At 45.3% G+C, this 19,606-nt stretch overlaps 1 protein-coding gene across 1 annotated transcript; it reads right to left on the reverse strand.

Moving 5' to 3' along the window:
- Positions 1-1,183: 1,183 nt before the first annotated feature.
- On the reverse strand, positions 1,184-19,372 carry LOC142791687 (glutamate receptor ionotropic, delta-2-like). Its single transcript, XM_075885530.1, has 5 exons — positions 19,184-19,372; positions 11,060-11,349; positions 5,022-5,218; positions 1,603-1,805; positions 1,184-1,198 (listed from the first exon to the last, which is right to left on the reverse strand). The coding sequence occupies exons 1-5, from the start codon at positions 19,352-19,354 to the stop codon at positions 1,184-1,186; spliced, it is 876 nt and encodes a 291-aa protein (XP_075741645.1). The 5' UTR covers positions 19,355-19,372.
- Between the last annotated feature and the right edge of the window lie 234 nt (positions 19,373-19,606).

Raw genomic sequence — 19,606 nt, forward strand, 5'->3', positions numbered from 1 at the left:
TTATACGTGGGATCTGCCATTTTTTTATTTGAATTCATCCGGTGAACGCCGCCGATGTCAAGTTTGTCTTAAAAGTTTCGCATTGAAATTATCCACTTGTGTTCTCGCTATTCCAGGGTGCAAACTGTCAGTCACCTGTGGCACATACCCGCATGCCAGTGGCACATACCCTCCCATGGTTGTATGCCACTGTCAGGCGGAAAGTGTTTGACGACGTACGCGACGAGATAATGACATTATTCATGGCATGAACAGCGAGTCGTGTTCGTCAATTCATCTTACCTTCTCATACTAATTTTGGTTTACCCCAACTGAGGGTGTCATCACGAGAGCATCCAGCCGTAAGCAGATAGATAGATAGATAGATAGATAGATAGATAGATAGATAGATAGATAGATAGATAGATAGATAGATAGATAGATAGATAGGTAGATGGATAGATAGATAGATAGATAGATAGATAGATAGATAGATAGATAGATAGATAGATAGATAGATAGATAGATAGATAGATAGATAGATAGATAGATAGATAGATAGATAGATAGATAGATAGATAGATAGATAGATAGATAGATAGATAGATAGATAGATAGATAGATAGATAGATAGATAGATAGATAGATAGATGCAAGCCAAAAGTGCTTGTAGTACGCAAAGAAATGCTTCGCATTTAATACACACCTTCACGGCAAGCTTAGCACGCAACAAATAAGGAATAAATACACCAAACACATATATCAATGGTTTGGTAAACGTGTAAATTTCTTTTGTTTATTTTCTGTGGTATACAACGTGCGATGCTAGTGTAAGCAGGCTTAAAAATAACGAAGTTGATGCGCATGTGGTATTCACTCTGTGCAGTATAGGTAAAAGTGAAGAAGAGAACAGAGGCCTCCGGTGTGATCGGTCTTTGGTGGTTTACAATCCTTGTTGGCATGCTTTTCCTTATACTTCTCCAAGGCTTTCAAGATGCCTATTCATCGACATATCAAGTATGCTAATTGTATTACACCGGGCGTCCCCGTATCTGTGGCTCAAGCTGAATTTTATTCAACCATCTGTTGTCATTTTCTCATTCAATTGTGAAAAACACTTTCTATTGTCGACTCGTCCGCACTTACTCTGTCGCTATTCTATACGTCGTATTAGCTCTAGGTGTTGATGAAGTGTCGATTAAAGTCAGGTCAGGGAAGTCTGCAAAGACAGAAATGAAATTACACAAGTGAAAAAACGTTCAATTGGTCGTATACACAAACCACAGCCTAGCAGCTGTTCAATTACACGCTCAGATTTTTAAGAATGTCTCTGTGAAGTTATCTCCAGTCGCCCCCAATCACCTTAGGTCACAAAACAATGTTTTTAGGTGAAGTGCGTTGCTGAGCGAAAATGCATTAAAGTACCTCAGTAGAACGAGAGGCGCTGTATACTCGTAACATGGGCAGATTTATATTGCACGATGGTATGTTGGTCATCGCACAACGCCGTACAGACTATACAACAAGCAGACAACCCACTTATGGCGCAATCGAGCTCTCTTACGTGCACAGCAAACTGCGCCGCACCTTAGATATACTTAAAGAAACAACTGAAACACGCACCGCATCATGATAGCTCTTGCGCTGATAGTTCATGCGCTGTTCGCGAAGTCGCACGAGCTGCATAGGATCGCGACTTTGTGACCAGAGCGCTTGCAGTTTGTTGCTGGGTTCATGATGAATGATGCGACGCGCTGCTTTCCATCCGTCTGATTCAGGTGTAACGATTATCCGTACAGTTGAGTTATTTTTCAGAACTGGATGACCTGTGAAAGAAGAACAGTCAAGACAGTTGAAAGTGCTTATGCATACTGAATACTTAAACGGGCGGCCTTGCATACCAGGGAACCCCTAAAGCATTGTAAAATATTCGCCCCACAGCCCCGCCGCAGTGATCTAGTGGTTAAAGTACTCGGCTGCTGACCCGCTGGTCGCGGGATCGAATACCAGCTGTGGCGGCTGCATTTTCGATGAAGCCGCAAAATCTGTAGGCCCGTGTGCTCAGATTTCGGTGCATGTTAAAGACCCTCATGTGGTCGAAATTCCCGGAGCTACGGTGTCTATCATGCTCATATGGTGGTTTTCGGACGTCAAACCCCACAAATCAATAGTACTCACCCTTAGGTAGGAGCAAAAAAGAACACGCATACAATCCTTGAAATTTGGGACAAGGCTGTTTTTTTTTCACAAAAAAACAGGCTTCGGAAAACGCGATAACACAAAATTTGCAGATTCAACGTACAGTGGGAATCCATTATATGAGAACCACGAATGGGGAACGTTGATATCTCTCTCAAAATCACCACAACGTGAAGAGTCCCATAGATGTAGGGCACAGTATACACAAGTATAAATGTTATGCGCATAAGATGCAAGTACGTTGTTTGTAGTTGCGCAGTGATGGCACAACTTACGTTTGCAATACAAGCACCAGCAGTGGTAGGCGTGTAAATTATGCCGTACATGACTTCTATTTCATGATTATCATATTTGCGCCTGGCATTTGTGTTCACCGTCCATTCACGTCACGTAATACCCAATTTGGTATAAGAGTGTGAAGCTAGCGAAACGGCCGCGAGTGTGCTATGAGCATAGCATGTCGTCATGTTTTACATTACACGCGTATCATGATTATCCTGTTTGGACATGTCACTTACCTTCGTCGTCCATTAACGTCATGTAATACAAAATGTGTTATGTGTGAAGCTGGCGAAACAACCGCGAGTGCTCCATGAGCGTATGGCGTGTAGTCAGCACGTAGATGACTTGCTGTCATGATTTCCACGTTAGAGTCTGTCACTTGTTTCACCGCGCAAGTCATCATACCATACCAGTTTTGCAATATGTCCTGTAAACAAAACCACCGCAACAACAGAAAGACGATTACCTGTAAGTCATTGCATTCATGACATAGATGTCATAATTTTCATGTTATGATTAGTCACTTATGCTCATCCTACTGTCATGTTATGCCATACCAATTTTGGTAGGGATCCCATCACCGAAACGGCCAGGAGAGCTAAACGTCATAGATAGATAGATAGATAGATAGATAGATAGATAGATAGATAGATAGATAGATAGATAGATAGATAGATAGATAGATAGATAGATAGATAGATAGATAGATAGATAGATAGATAGATAGATAGATAGATAGATAGATAGATAGATAGATAGATAGATAGATAGATAGATAGATAGATAGATAGATAGATAGATAGATAGATAGATAGATAGATAGATAGATAGATAGATAGATAGATAGATAGATAGATAGATAGATAGATAGATAGATAGATAGATAGATAGATAGATAGATAGATAGATAGATAGATAGATAGATAGATAGATAGATAGATAGATAGATAGATAGATAGATAGATAGATAGATAGATAGATAGATAGATAGATAGATAGATAGATAGATAGATAGATAGATAGATAGATAGATAGATAGATAGATAGATAGATAGATAGATAGATAGATAGATAGATAGATAGATAGATAGATAGATAGATAGATAGATAGATAGATAGATAGATAGATAGATAGATAGATAGATAGATAGATAGATAGATAGATAGATAGATAGATAGATAGATAGATAGATAGATAGATAGATAGATAGATAGATAGATAGATAGATAGATAGATAGATAGATAGATAGATAGATAGATAGATAGATAGATAGATAGATAGATAGATACGCTCAAAGTCGCCGAAGTTCGCTAAGAAATGCGCTTCGCTTTTAACATGCACATGATCACAAAATGAAGTTCTGTTGAAAGGAGCGGAATCCATGACTACTCGACCCACAACAACAGATGCCGGGAACACGATCCACTGTGCTATGGTCACACTGTATGAGGGATTTTCGAAGGCGCCTTTTATATCTCACTATCCTCTCGCAGTGCTCTTGCTCGGAGTGTAGGTATATAGACTCTGGCAGTGGTAAGTGAAGGAGAGCGGACATAATGACTATGGCCGCAGCAATTAGCTGCTGTAACGCGTCATTGTTATGTATCCATCCCATTTGGCGTGTTTGCAATAGGATAAGTGCAGTTTTTGACACACTGCGAGGTGGCGAAGTCGGCCCAAGCGTCGTCCACAGCTTCCATCTATGCCGAAAGTAGCTCTGCGACGCACGCCTGCCGCTCCTCGCTCTAATGCCGCATTTCCCACGCTCGCCCCAAGAAAACTTGAAACCCTGTGTCGGGGTAGGCATAGCATGCTTGTGTTCTCCTCTATTTTGCCATAGTTTTAGATATTTTTTTAATATACCGCGACCACGAGATTACAACGTTAGCTCAAGTTCTGCTTTCAATCAGCAACGTTCTGGGTGTCACACCAGTTGTCCTAATTACGCTCTCACCGCTAACTACCACAGATACCACAAGAATTAGTTTAATTATTGATCGTATACATGAATCATTTGGATAAACAGGCACGACCAAGCGTCAACGTGATACTCCTGTCAAACGGCCGGTGCTATAGCTGCCGAACCCGAAAAAAAACTGTGCAAGCTCTCTGATGTCAATGTACAGGAGAAATTCAACTACTTCTGTGCGTGAACGATCACTTTCGAAATGTAATACCAACTATCTCGTATCCGCACATTTCTTCACGCTGTGAAGGTCATTGGTGCTACGGAATAATAAATAGGTAAACAAATAAATAAATAAATAAATGCTATCAATGATTCTCACGTAATTATGGCATTAAAGTTTATCAAGCGTTAGTCCGATGTGAGTGAGTTGGTTACTAAGATGAGAGCTCTTTTTTTCTCTTTTTTTTGCGCCTGTTTGTATTTGCGCACTTGTCCTCTGTATTGCTTCGCACATCCTTTCCTATTAGGCGCTCAAAGAACCGCGTTTTTTCTTGCGATTAAAGCCGCACGCTTTAAGGCTCACAATACAAAAATGGAATCTCATATATGCCACTTCTACACCGTGAAGGCATGTGAAATTCGTTCCTTACCGCCAACAAGCTGCTCGCCCAGGAATGCGACGGCTGCGGCGGCGCTGAACATGAGGTAGATGACGAAGATAGACTGCGCCTCGAACAGTGACAGGGGCTGGTACACTTCCTCTGAGCCAGCGGAGCACTTGCGCCAGTCGCCGTATTGCTCTTCCATCAAGCCGTCCAGCAAGCCACTCTCCACCGTCCAGCTGATCCTGATTTCGCAAATGACGTTGGTGTGCTCTTAACATATCGAACAATCACATCAACTCAACACTACGAAATAGAACAAATTTCAGCTGCACTTCTATAAACTAATAGCAACGCTCAATAGTGGCGTGTGGCGTTTACCAACAAGCAAAAAAACAGTCACGCGTTTTCTTTTTGTTTTTCTCGACAATTTTTTCGCATAAGAAGGTGTGGTTCTCCATACACTTATCTGCATGCTTTAGTTTGAGTTGTTGTTCATGACACACCGACATCCTGTGACTGTGACCCACCCTTGTGCCAGACAGTTTGTGAAACGGTTGAGTACGTGGCGTTACACCTCAGCTTTGCAAGCTTTCACCGGTAGAACGTTTGTGGGGCTGAAAAACAGCAAAGGATGGCACGTCCAGGACAGTTTAACAGCTAAACCAACCGTATACATCGACTACGGAGACTAAGGGTGAAGCGGTATGGGCCTTGGGACAGGAGAAGAAGAAGAATAGCCGGGCAAGAAAAAAAAAGAAGGGTAAAGTTACGAATATAGCAGATTAAGATGGACGCCATGCAGTTCTATACTGAGGCTATAATGCTGTTTTGTTCTTTTATGTAGGAACACTACATTATTTTGGCGCAGCCGGCCATCGAAGCCAACATGTGGGTGATTTTCTTCATGGACGAGACCTCGGCGGAAAAGGTCATCTTTTCGAAGAACCAAGTTCAAGGTGAAGCAGCGGTGGACCTACCTCGTGAGCTCTGTTCGGAAGAAGTCGTGAAGCTGGTTGTGGGAAAGGCAGCCATGGACACTACTGAACCTCATTGGAAAGGTGCTGCAAAAGTTAACTTGCCTGTGGCGACCTTCTACAACCTAGTTCTTGAACCAGCGCGTCGAAGAGGCTCGTGATTGCGGTCTTCGACGGAAGAGGTGATTCTCGTTTCGAAAGCTCTTCGGCTGCAACAGGAACGGATTGTGCAACAGAACCAAGTACTGACACCCCTTATAAGCTCTCTGAATGCTGAGAAACCAGTGCCTAAATTCGTAGAGCATGGTGCCTTCGACGGTATGTCTTCAAGTCAAGAAGGTTGGCTTGAGTGTTACGAATATGCCGCTAAAAAAACAAGTGGTGCTCTGATGAGGATAAAATCACTAACATGCGTGTACTTGAGATGTGTTGCGCTCAAGTGGTATGAAATATGCATTCAGAAAGACAGTGGCGACTGTTGATGTCAGGGGAGAAACTTTTGAGTGCACTCGAAGGCAGTCTAGTACAAAGATGGAGTAGAGCACTTAATTTCAAGTCCAAGCAAAGCTCCCTCGTCGAGTACTTCTTCGAGAAACGCCATATTTAAACCTATCTGAGCCGTTGCTTCCATTTACGGCCGTAGTAGCCTTAATAATGCATGGAATACAGACTGAATCTTTGAAGCAGGGGTGAATAGGTCACCAAGAACTCTAAATGACCTCCTGGAGTATCTTCAGAACATACCATCAGCTTCAAAAACAAGCATAGGCGCTAATTCAAGCAGCTCTTTCAGTCGGTGAAGAGTGGTCTGGTCAGGCCGCGATCAGCGAGAACCGAACCACCTCGCAAGTAGCACGGATAATTTGACCTGTCGCGCTCCAAGAGGTCGAATGAATATTATCGACACAGAAGTTCAGGAACATTCGACAGAAAAAACAACTAATAAATGAGGGGGATCTGTCCCACTCGATGACTTCAGATGAGATCGTTTATTTAAGTTGCTCTAGCCTACTTAACATTCCCGTCAAAGTAGGAAACAAGCCGATGATGACTCTCGCAGACAGTGGTGCGTGTGTGTCTATTATAGATGCCAAGATGGTGGATGCACGTCACGTGCGTAGTGGAAGAGTTCTACGGGTACAAGGCTATGACGGAAAAGTAACGTTGCATGATGAGTGGGCCTTTGGGAACATGGAGATCCAGGGTGAGAAAATAGAGAGCGAAGTGTTGGTGGTAGAGGGGATGACGTACGACTTTTTGCTGTCAAAACCAGATATAAAGAAATCAAAGATCAACGTATACTGGGACGATGTGGTTCTAGTCGAGGCCGTGGCAACGAACGAGACATATCAAGGTAGACAGGATAACCTACGAGTTGTCAAGTGTGCGGAGGATATTTCAATGACCTACCCTGAACTTTTACGCCGAGAAAGCTATTCTCAGGAGATGAAGTCATACAAGGTTTTTTTTTTTGAACTCACTGACAAGACCGTCATCCGAAAATCACCTTACAATATGTCAAGAGAGCGAAAGATTTGGCTCAAGAAAGAGTTGCATGAGAGATGCTGATATCATACGACCATCAGAATCACCCTTCACTGCTCCCATAACGATCGCAATGAAAGAAGGCGGAACCTTCAGATTATCCACCGACTACAGGGTTCTCACTCGTCAGACAGAACTCATATCATTTCCCATGCCGAAGATTGACACAATGAGAGATGAGACTGGTGGTCGCCGACATTTTTCCCGCATCAATTATGCAAAGGCTTCTGGCAGATCCAACCAACCAAAGAAACAAAAATTTACACAGCATTTATCACGCCATTCGATCACTACGAGTATAACCAGCTTCCTTTCGGTTGGAAAAACTCGCCAGCGTGGTTCCAGAAGATCTTGAACGACTTGCTAAAGTCATTCCTTGGGGTTTTCTGTACTGTCTAAATAGACGACATAATAGTCTTCTTCAAAACAGGGGCTGAGCATCAGGACCATCTATCTCAGGTGCTAAATGCCTTGAGCTTGGCACATCTCAAGGTTATTTTTAAGAAGACTGCATTCTTTCACCAAAAGGTTGTGTTTGTTGGACGAGTATTCAATGAGAACACCAAAAGCACGAAACAAGAGTCCGTCAAGAAGATCTTTCAGTTGAAGTAACCTTATGACGTCCATATACTGCTTGTGTTTTTGGGATTGGCAAGACATTTCCGATCTTTCGTAAAGGACTTTGCTGTCAAAACTAGATGTGTCACACGTTTAACACAGAAAGACATTCTCTTTGAATGGAGTGACGAATGTGAGAGAGTCTACCGTGACTTTGTGCAGAGGATTTCTTCTGACCCTGTCCTACGTCTACCAGACTTCGCTTTACTCTTTGAATTGAACACTGACGCCTCACATTATGGGACTAGTGCGGTGTTGTATCGTAAATGTATTGAAGCATCTAGCCGAGAAAAGAGACACGTAGTAGGTTACTACAGCTACATGTTCAAGCTATCTGAAACTAACTACACTACTACGGAAAAGGAAGCTCTGGCCGTTCTGAAGGCCATTGAGTACTTCCGTACGTACCTGGAAAGTACGAAGTTCACTTTGTTCACCGATCACCAGGCCCTCACTCACCTCTTGAACATTACCCAAATTAAAGACGTATTGCTAGATAGGTGAATTACTTGCCGCAATTCGACTTTACCATCTCGCACCGACCAGGACCACTTTTAACCGATGCAGATCCTCTATCAAGGTTGATGGCACGAAGCAACACAGAACAATACAAAGAAATTGATGAAGTGAAGCTGTGGGAAGGCTCCGAATAACTGGTTTCTACTGAAGTTCAGTATCAAGTCCCACGAACACTTGTTTCCAGAGTCCTTCATTTGTACCACGATGGCTCAGAATCTGGATGACACGACAGATTTTTGCGCACCTACAACAAACTCGTCAAAAGATTTACATGGCCTCACTTGAAGAAAGAAATCAGTCAGTACGTTCGCTCCTGCCATGTGTGTGAAATACACAAAGTCAAGTATAAAGAGCCCACGGATGCTATGATACTACCTTGCCACTCGAACGTGCCTTTCGAAGTAGTTCACCTGGATTTCGCCGAACTAAATAAGAAACGGGAAGGAGTTAAAACAACGCATGCTTTTCTTCTGGCCATATATGAATGCATGGGGTTAGTCGCGGCACGAGCAGGAAAAGAAGATGCAAACAGCGTCATAACCCTCCTCGAAAGAGACATGTTTAAGACTACGCGGCCAATCGTTTGCGATAACGGCCCTGCGTTCAAGAGCGAAAAGCTTGCAAGATGGGCTCGGAATCACAATTAATCGATCAAGTTCTGTGCTCCATACCATATCGTAGAGAATGGGCTGGCAGAGCATGCCATACGGGACGTGAAACCGTCCATCAAGATCTACAATAGCTTCCCTGGTGAATGGAAATATTCTTTGGAAGCCACCGTGAAACATCATAATTGATACTATACAAGTGGCTTAGGGTGCAGTCCACAGTGTGCTTCTTCAAGAGAAACCCCTATTCTGCAGGCAGACCGTGAGTTTGGACTCTTGGAAAACATCAAGATCGTCGAGGAGAGGCAAGAAAAATCACAGGAGGAAAGATACCGAAAATAAATGAAAGAGAATTTCGACAAGAGGCATCGAGCAGGCATGTCTGACACTCAAGTCATCGACCTCGTGCTAGTGAGGAAAGAAATAAGAGATTACAGTGCCAAATTTTGCTGTCCTTACTCTGTGGCCAAAACAGCCACCCACAACGGAATTTTGAAGACTGTCTGGTACACTATTGAACGTGGATCAGTTGAATGTGCTTCAATTGGAAATGTCTTCAAATATTACTCCAGGAGGGGTAAGTAAAAGAAACCGGGAAGGGTGAAGTGGTATGAGCCTTGGGACAGGAGAAGAAGGAGAATGAGAGCCGGGGCAGGAAAGAACAGAAGAAGAAAGTTGGGAATAAAGCAAATTAAGATGGACGCCAGTTTCATACCGAGTCTATAATGTTGTTCTGCTTTTTTAGGTAGGAACACTACAAAGGGTTTGTGGACTGTATTTTTACATGCATAGAAAACGGAACGACCAAGACGCAGGACCCACAGAAAGAGAACGCACACGGCGCTGTCTGCGTGTCCTTCGTCTTTTGTGCACTGCTTTCTAAGCATGTACAGTCAACAAGTCCAGCTATCCGCTCTTAATCTCCAGTACGCAATGGTTGCGTATGTACCACTCACGGCGACTGAAACGCGATCCTCATGCTGGCAGTGAGAGCAACGGTAAAGCCATGAGCGTTCGTGACACCTGGTGAGCAGTCACTCTGTGGTTCTCTCTGGCAGCGGCGGAGCGCAGCGATCCTTCGTAAGGGTGCGAGCCAGCTCAAGCCGCTCCGCGTAGCGCGGCACGTGAGCGCACTGTCATGAAGCCCTGGAAAGCACGAACTTTCTACACAGCGCAGAAACGCGAAGTCATAGAACTCAAACGGGAGGCTATGGGCTCAAAGCCGAAAATCGTATAGAGGTCAGTAATCTCGAAAGCAGTGCTGAAAATACAGGCCGTGCCATCTGTACTCTCAAGACGAAGAAAATGCAGTGTACTACCAGGCTTGATGTCCTTACTCGAACATGCGGCAGGCTGCCGACTTCCCCTGAAGCTGGTATGCTTCTATTATTCACGACAAACAGAAATGAGGAGATCTGTCCCTTTTTACGGGCTTCTCTTTCGAATATTGTAACGCTTAAATATGCATTTATTTACAGAAAAGGTTACTGAATTACAGTGACGGTTACCAGAAAAACAAAATAATCGACATGTTACAAATTACAACGACATCCTAACTGACTATTGCTCTCTCGTTACACGTAAGCGATTCAGTAAATGTCTGATTAGTAATGGCCACGTCCGGCCAACACCATGCATGTGTCTGAGAGTGCACCACGGCCAACGTGTAACACAAAACCAATCTCAAGCTGCTGGCTCCACCGCGAACGGGGAGGAATGAAAAAGGCCCGGTATAACGAAAACAACGAGTGATGTCAGCTCGTTCAAGGTCTAGCAATGAACCATTACTGCGGCGGCGAGAGCCATCCGTGTGACTGACCGTTGGTTGATGGCGGCCACGAAAGCGGGGTCCTCGTAGCGGTTGAGCGCCACGGCATACTTGTGCGGGAAGAACTGCTCCTTCGAGAAGTAGAAGGTGCCGTGCCTCAACCCGCCACAGTTGGTGGCCACGTGGAAGCGCATCGTGGTTGCATCGCCGACGATCGCGGCCAATCCTTGCTGAACTTCGATCAGGTTGGCTTTAGAGTAGAGCGACTTGGTTTCGATGGTGCCGTTGCAGCGAACGACCATTCTCCACACCGCCTGGTACTCGGGTATATTCAGCGAGTTCTGCGGTCGGAATGATTGTCTGCTTGTAAGCGTGCAGACATCATCATGCGAAACACACCAGTAAAAACATTACGATTGTCTGACAGGGCTCCTAAATCACTCCGATTTTAAAAACGAGAGATTGGTTTCTTTGTGGCCTTCGTCTCCTCTTTCTACAAGAGCCGTGTTCTGCTTGCTGCTTTTTTCAAAAAAGAAAAGACGCATGAAAATAGGCGTTAAGCGTAACACGAATTTCCTAGGGCTGTGCGAGCATTCAAAAGTTTTGAATAAAGAGTCAGAATAGCATTTTATTCGATTCCGTACTCGCATCAAATAGTACCTATTGGAAAATATTCGAAATACCGAGGATTTCTTTGAAAAGTTTACCAGCATATAGCACCTACCGAAGAACCCCAAGGCAACGATACTTGAGAACAGCTAAAGGTAATTCTTCTTGTTTCACTTCATAGCACGCAGCTTAAGCTTTTACGAGACTACTGACACTATATTTACTATGGTAAATATTCACTATGGTAAAACTGTATTGCATTAATCATCTCGCTCCTTCGTATTGTAATAGCTGCTTGCAGCTTTATTACAAATAATGGAAGCGAGAGTCACGCTTGAGTATAAATCAATCTTGCATTTGTGCCCCGCCGCGGTGGTGTAGTGGTTATAGCGCTCGTGCGCTTACCCGAAGGTCGCGGGATCGAATCCCGGCAGTGGCGGCTGCATTTTTGATGGAGGCGAGAATGATCTAGGCCCATGTACATAAATTTGGGTGCGCGTTAAAGAACTGCAGGTGGCCGAGATATGCGGAGCTCTCTATTACGGCATTTCACATATTTATGCGGTAATCTCTGGGTGTTAAACTCCAGATATTAATAAATATTTATCACTTTCATAGCAGATGTAGATTTAAACACCTATTTTTACATTCTTTTATTGCACAGGCCATGTTTTGATGACAGGTCAACCTTCCCCAGTACATCTTTATCTGTATTCACGCTGTTTGGTTAAAAATTGTTCAGTTTTTTGTGACAATTTTATTTTAGGAATGAGTTATGAATAAACGCATTGACAACGTTCGTGAATACTGTATTTGAACGTACAGTTACAAATGAAAACGAATACTCTTATTCCTGTTGTATACAAGCTTACCATAGTTTTCGCAATTGTGGTATTTTGAGCCGAATAAATATAACTTTGATTTTGATATGTGTGGTTTAACGTCCCGAAACCACCGTAAAATTCTGAGAGACCTCGTAGTGGAAGACTCCGGAGATTTGGTCCACCTGGGTTTTTTGGGTTCTTTAACGTGCACCCAAATCTGAGCACACGGGCCTACAACATTTCCGCCTCCATCGGAAATGAAGGCGCCGAAGCCGGGATTCAGTCCCGCGACCTGCGGGTCAGCAGCCGAGTACCTTAGCCACTAGACCACCACGGCGGAGTGATTAAAGCTAAATTTAATGGTATTTGGTGAACGATTGTCAATATTTGTTTTATGAAAATGTTGTGGGGTTCTGAGGCTGTGTTTAAACTGGTCAACTTTCTGTTCGAAAAACTATTAGAACAGTATTATTCGCGGTTGATACAGTGCCATCACAATTCAATTCGGTCCCTTCGGTATTTAAATTCACAATCAGAACACCCCTGGACTTGGCGTTTTTCAGCGACGTGTTTTTATCTCCATACGCTCAAAAGGAAGTGAAATCAGTAGATTGCGTATACGATAGTCGTGCGAGATGAAGCAGAGTGGGCATGCGGTTGCGTTGCAGAGCACGGTTGAAGACAATGTACAACATTTATCCAGAGTATACATGGACTAATCGAGAGTCTGTTTCTTATGACATCATGTGGAGAAACGGCTGGATTAACGAACTATGCCGAAAAGACGAGAATCACCAGGAGTGAACAATGCGCTCGATCTTTATATATGCAGAGGTTCTTTTGTGGTCTTTCAAGCAAACAGGACAATTTCGTTTATGAGCTCTATCTAGATTGAAGCAGCAGGTGCAACCACCAAGTTCCTAAAGCGCAATGGTCGAAATGAAGAAAGGAAAGATAGGTCTATCAGCACAGGTGAACTTAGATGTGTATTTTACGCAGACAACAAGTGCGCCTAAAAGTATAGCTGAAATATAAGGAAACCGTTATTTAGACCAAAAATAAATATGGTATAGGGTTATTCGTTTGACAAGTCCCCCTAATACTACGAGGTAAAATCATCAGTAATCTTTAGATTATGAGGCAGGTGGAAGTGTGGACGACGACGAAGTGATTGCTTAGCAGATCGCAGTTTCAGTAGGTGCTCTCTTTTTTCACCTAATTTTAAGTGAACTTCGCGATTAGCACATCCGTGTCCGTCGGTGATGGACGTGGACCTCCACGGACGTCCGCCAGTTACGGCGGCGTCGGCGGTGGCCGCATCCAGGAAGCGTACGGGACTCTACAGCGACTACGACAGCGAGGGCACTCTTGGTTACTCAATGAGCAGCGAAGAGCCTTCTGACGACGACGATTTTAAGCTGGTGCTGAGCCGTAAAGCGAAGAGGCGGAACGTCAGAACATCTTCGTCATCGAGTACGTTGAATGACAGAGTGCCAAGGAGACCCGTGACAAACACTATCCTTTTTGTCCCTGAGGTACCGGACGGTAACATGAAGCGCCTCAACGGGCAATCTGTTTCGGTGATGCTAGAAGGACTCGTGCCAAACGAGATCACAGACATCAGAGTGAACACGCGTAAGAACGTGTTGGCCATCGACGTTTTGCATGCTGCGGCACTTAATGTACTGCGCAACGTCAATGAGTTGGTGGGAATGAAAGTTCGCTCCTACATTCCTGTGAGCTCTAACGTCGTCACTGGAGTCATCTACGATGTGGATACTGCCATTCCCAGCTCCGACTTCGATGTTCTGGTAAAACCGGTAAATGAAGCCAGCGTCATCGCAAAAGTTGTCCGTTTGGGAAACTCACGCTGCTTGAAGATCATGTTCAAGGGCGACACTCTTCCTTCACACGTAAAGGTGGGCCATTTTCGGCATTCAGTGCGACCTTTCATACCGAAGCCCTTACAGTGTTATAAGTGCATGAAGATGGGCCACGTGAGAAGCGTATGCGAAAATAGGACGGTGTGTCCTCGTTGCGCGGAAGCCCATTCTGTGGATGACTGCGAAGCAACTACGCTCAAATGCTCGAATTGTCATGGGTCACATGAAGCTTCGTCAAAAGAATGCCCCAAAATCCGAAGAGAAATAGCGGTATTGAAGCAAATGGTCAGAGACAATTCGTCGCACCGAGAGGCTGCCAGGACCGTCCGAAAGAGGCGTCACCGTCGCCGCAGTTCATCAAAGAACGCCGCAGACGCTGCATCGAAAGTATCACTTCACCACCCTTCTCTTCCACCGCCCTTGCCTCCCAGACCTAAGGCGGCCAGCGCGGTCAGCAAACCAACGAGCAGCACAGTTGCAGATGAATCAGTTTGGCCTTCATTGCCGAAATCACAGCCACCTGCAAATCCCAAGCGCACATCGACAGTCACATCACTCCAGCCAGCCGCTGACAAGCTGCCTGAGGAGGACACAGAAGTCATCCGAATGTTCCGAACACTGCTGGATGCCATGCGAAAGCTGTGCAGCAGCCTGAAGTCTCCACTCGCTCAGAGTGCACTACAAGTACTGGATGCTCTAAGTCCAGTATTTGCAAGTCTCCAGTAGCAACCATGGCTCGACCAATTTTCTCCTTCCGCAACGAGGTCCGACAAGCGTCGATAATGCAGTGGAACGCGAAAGGCCTGAGATCCCGCATCTCTTCGTTCCGTCAGTATATATTCATGAATCGTATTCCTATGATAGTTATATGTGAACCAAACATGCAACAACCTCCTAAACTATCAGGGTATGAATCTTTCGTTTCTTCAACGTGCGAGGAACGCAGCAAGGTGGTTGTTTACATTCGCACAGATTTCACATATGTGCATCATGCAGTTCAACCGCATGATGACAATCAATATGTCTGCTTACGTGTTAAAAAGGAAAAAGTGTCATTCACACTCATTGGTGTCTACATATCACCATCCGGACAATTTGAACAAGACCGACTACGAGACATACTGACAACAACTGCGGGCCCGTGGGTTATAACTGGAGACTTCAACGCACATCACTTAATCTAGGGTAGTTCGACGATCAACGCTAAAGGAAGTAACCTCGTGTCATTCGCTTCCAAGCATGACCTATGTTTCTTAAATGATGGCAGTCCTACATACCTGCGGGGCCTTACGTACAGCAGTTGCCTCGATTTGACTCTGGTATCCAGAAACTTCCGGTCGCAAGTGCACTGGTTTTCAGACATCGAAACGCATGGGAGTGACCACATTCCAACTTATATGCGAATAAGGGGTCTTACTAACTCCTTTCCTAAGACCACAATACGAAGAATTGATTGGTCCAAGTTTCAGCGACTCATGGAAAATACATGCCGTGAAGACCCTGACCAGAACTTGGAACATGTCATCAAAGAGGCAATGAGGGAAGCTTCCTGTCTCCTCCCGTTCACCGGCAAGCGTTCAGATTTCGACGTTGAACTGGAAAAACTGTGCGCGCTTCGCCGAAGGGCGGAAAGAAGATACAGGCGGACGAAAGCAATATGCGACTTGAGGCTGGCACGACGCATACAGAAAAAAGTCCAACGACGTTTAGACAAACTTGCACAGGAACGCTGGAAATCATTCTGCGAATCATTGGATCCCCGAAAGCCGTTGTCCCGCATCTGGAGCACTATTCGTGGCCTGCGCTCGGCTCCCCAACAAAGACATCCTTTCATGGCTTTAGCCCTACATTCAGGCCACACCCAACTTGAAGTGGCAAATGAGTTTTGTACGCGAATCGCCGGTGTGTCCGCCTTGTCTGCTGGCACCATTAGGAGTGTTATCCCTGAACCCCGCATCTACGAAATGGACAATCTTTTCACTATAGAAGAACTTGACGCATCTTTGGCGGCTTCCCGACGATCATCTTCACCAGGACCCGATGGCATCACCTACGCCGCTCTAGCCAACCTTCAACAGGAGGCAAGGGGACAGTTGTTAAGCTATTACAACCACTCATGGCTGGCGGGCAATGTTCCCCAGGATTGGAAGATAAGTCGACTTGTGCCACTACTCAAGGCAGGAAAGTCACCATTTGATTTGACATCATTTCGCCCTGTTGCCCTCGCAAGTTGCGTAGGAAAAGTCATGGAAAGGATGATACTTACACGCCTAGAATGGTACCTTGAGCGGTACAACGTACACCCAAACTGCATGACGGGTTTTCGGCGAGGTAGGTCATCTCTTGACAACGTTATTGATCTCACAACATTTATCCAGCAACAGAAGAGCCTCAAGCGCATACCACTGGCACTCTTCCTCGACGTCAAAGGGGCTTATGATAACGTAACACATAAAGCCATCCTAGACTCGTTGGAAGCTGTTGGAATCGGTGGTCGGGTGTTCCAATGGATCCAGGATTATTTGACAAGAAGGTCCTTTTTTGTACAAACCTCAGATGGACCTACCACCAATTACTATATCTCCCGTGGCGTCCCTCAGGGCGCCGTATTAAGTCCCACTTTATTTAACCTCGTGATGGTAGGACTTCGTGAAATTTTGCCAAGTACCATCCTCATATCCATATATGCTGACGATATTTGTCTATGGACTTCGGCTGTAACTCGTCTACAAGTACGTGCAAGAGTCCAGCAGGCTGCCACCTTGACATGCTCATATCTCCGCAAGCAAGGTCTTTCCGTCTCAACGGAGAAATGTGCATTGGTTGCGTTTACCCGCAGAGCCATGACGCAATACCCCGTTACCATCAATGGACAAAATATTCCATACCAGAAGAACCATCGCTTCCTGGGTGTGATTATTGACAGGGACCTTTCGTGGAGTGCCCACTGCAATTACCTGAAGAGAAGGCTAACTTCCATTGTCCATATAATGCGGTTCCTCTGCGGAAAATCTTGGGGCGCATCGATAAGATCAATGATGCAGCTATACAGAGCACTGTTTCTGGGATTTTCGCGCTACAGCTTGCCGTTACTGGCAAGTACGTGCAAGACGAACATCCGCACTCTCGAAAGTCTGCAAGGACAAGCACTACGCGTGTGCTTAGGATTGCCGCGATGCACCTCAACCTACGGGGCAATTATGATCGCAAGAGAGCATCCAATTCGAACATAGATCACCACTGACAATTTGAGAGCCCACATAAGACACCTCTGCCGAGTTCCTGGTCACCATGTTGCAGTGTTGCCACTTCAAAGACCACACGCGATCTTTTCAAAGATTATTTCTGCCCATAGAGAATGCCTTCCTTTTGGCTTCACTCCCGCAACAAGACCAGCGTCACCCCCGTGGTGCCTACAACAACCACAGGTGTGCCTCACTATTCCGGGAATAACGAACAAGAGCCATCATTCAACAGTGGTCCTACGACAGGTTACATTGTCGCTACTCAACGAAAAATACGGCCAGATGACCCACATTTACACCGATGGATCGGTCTCGGCTGACAGCTCCACAGGTGCTGTTGTCATCCCGGCGTACCAGGTCACTATAAAGCTCAAACTGTCGCATAGGACAACATCCACAGCAGCGGAGCTTGCCGCCTTACGTGCTGCTATACTTTATATCGCGGAAGCCCGACCTCAAAAATGGGCTGTGTTCTGTGACTCCAAGGCATCTCTTCAGAGCTTGCAATCAGCTTTACGACAGCGGGAGCACCAACAACTAGTGAATGAAATAAGAGAAGTGATTCACGAAGTTTTATCCAAAGGACATGACTTGGTGTTCCAGTGGTTACCGGGACATTGTGGTATTGTCGGTAATGACCTTGCTGATAATGCTGCCCGATCCGCCCACGCGGACGCCCAGACAACCCCAATTCCATTGTCGAGAACCGACGCTGCAAGGGGCCTTCACTCGTTCGCTAACACCATGTCGGAAACTTGGCTGAGTGACCCCAGTGTCAGGAACCGCCGCCTACACAAATTGGACCCATCGAGAAAGCTTCAAGTTCCATCGGACCTCTCCCGCCAGGATGCAACTTTACTGTGCCGCCTGTGGTTAGGAGTAGCTTTTACAAAGGCGTACTCCTTTCGCATAGGAATGGCGGATAGCTCCCGATGTGAATCGTGCGACACTGACGAGACAATAGAACATCTACTGTGTTCATGTGAACGTTTTGCGAGCGAACGCAATCTGCTACGCGAAACGTTGGAGACACTAGACAGTAGACCTTTTTCCGAAGAAAAGATACTTGGCTCATGGCTCTACGCGTCGCTGGCCAGCAAAGCGACGCGGGCACTGCTAAGTTTTCTGAAGACGACCGGACTACGCGACCGCTTATAAGCGTGCAATGGACAAGGTCCCACCAACATACACGTTGCCCTTCACTTCTCTCTCTCTTCTCCTTTAATCCCCTCACCCCTTCCCCCAGTGCAGGGTAGCAAACCGGACGTGCGTCTGGTTGACCTCCCTGCCTTTCATATCTTCCCTTCCTCCTCCTCCTCCTCCTTTAGATTATGAATTCACGAACAGCTTAAAAATAAGAAGATGCGAAAGGCAATTATTGAGGTGTACGGTTGGCGATTTCGCCCTTACGGAATGGAAAAGAGGTAAAAGTAAATAATTATTATCGGCAAAAAACCAGTCAGAACCCATGTTTACGTGGTCGAAGAGAAATGAGAGCGTAATAAATGCTCGTTTTATTCTGTCCCCTCCAAGAAGAACAACGTGGCTTCGATCGCCACTTGACTGCTTTCTACTTGCGTACAAAAGTGCTAGTGTATCTTTTCCCATACGTACCTTAAGCAGTGATTCGTAGGCGCTGCCCTTCCACACGAATGTCTTCATATGGTTATGCTTAGCGAGGTCCTTCATAGAATCGATGCGATCGGGCTCGCGTCGCACCATCATCGTAGCCTTCATGTGGCCCGTGAAAGCGTTCATAAGAACAACCACCGTCAGCCACCACATGGCGAATACGACCCTGGAAGGCGTACCACGTGGTGTTCATGGCGCGGCTGCGAGGATACAACAGGTTGGGGTCAGTCACGGGTTGCTGCTTTTACAAGAGTCGAATCAATGTGAAAGCATGGAAAACTAGGCGAGCTAGTAGGCTTTCGTTATTGAAAGCTTTCAGCGTGCACACAATACAAAGACATTTTTGTCTTCTCCCTGACGTCTTAGGTTGCCGGATTAAATCCCGGCTGCAGCGTCTGTACTTTT

The sequence above is a fragment of the Rhipicephalus microplus genome, chromosome 2 (genome assembly GCF_043290135.1).
Source record: "Rhipicephalus microplus isolate Deutch F79 chromosome 2, USDA_Rmic, whole genome shotgun sequence".
Classification (NCBI taxonomy): Eukaryota; Metazoa; Arthropoda; class Arachnida; order Ixodida; family Ixodidae; genus Rhipicephalus; species Rhipicephalus microplus.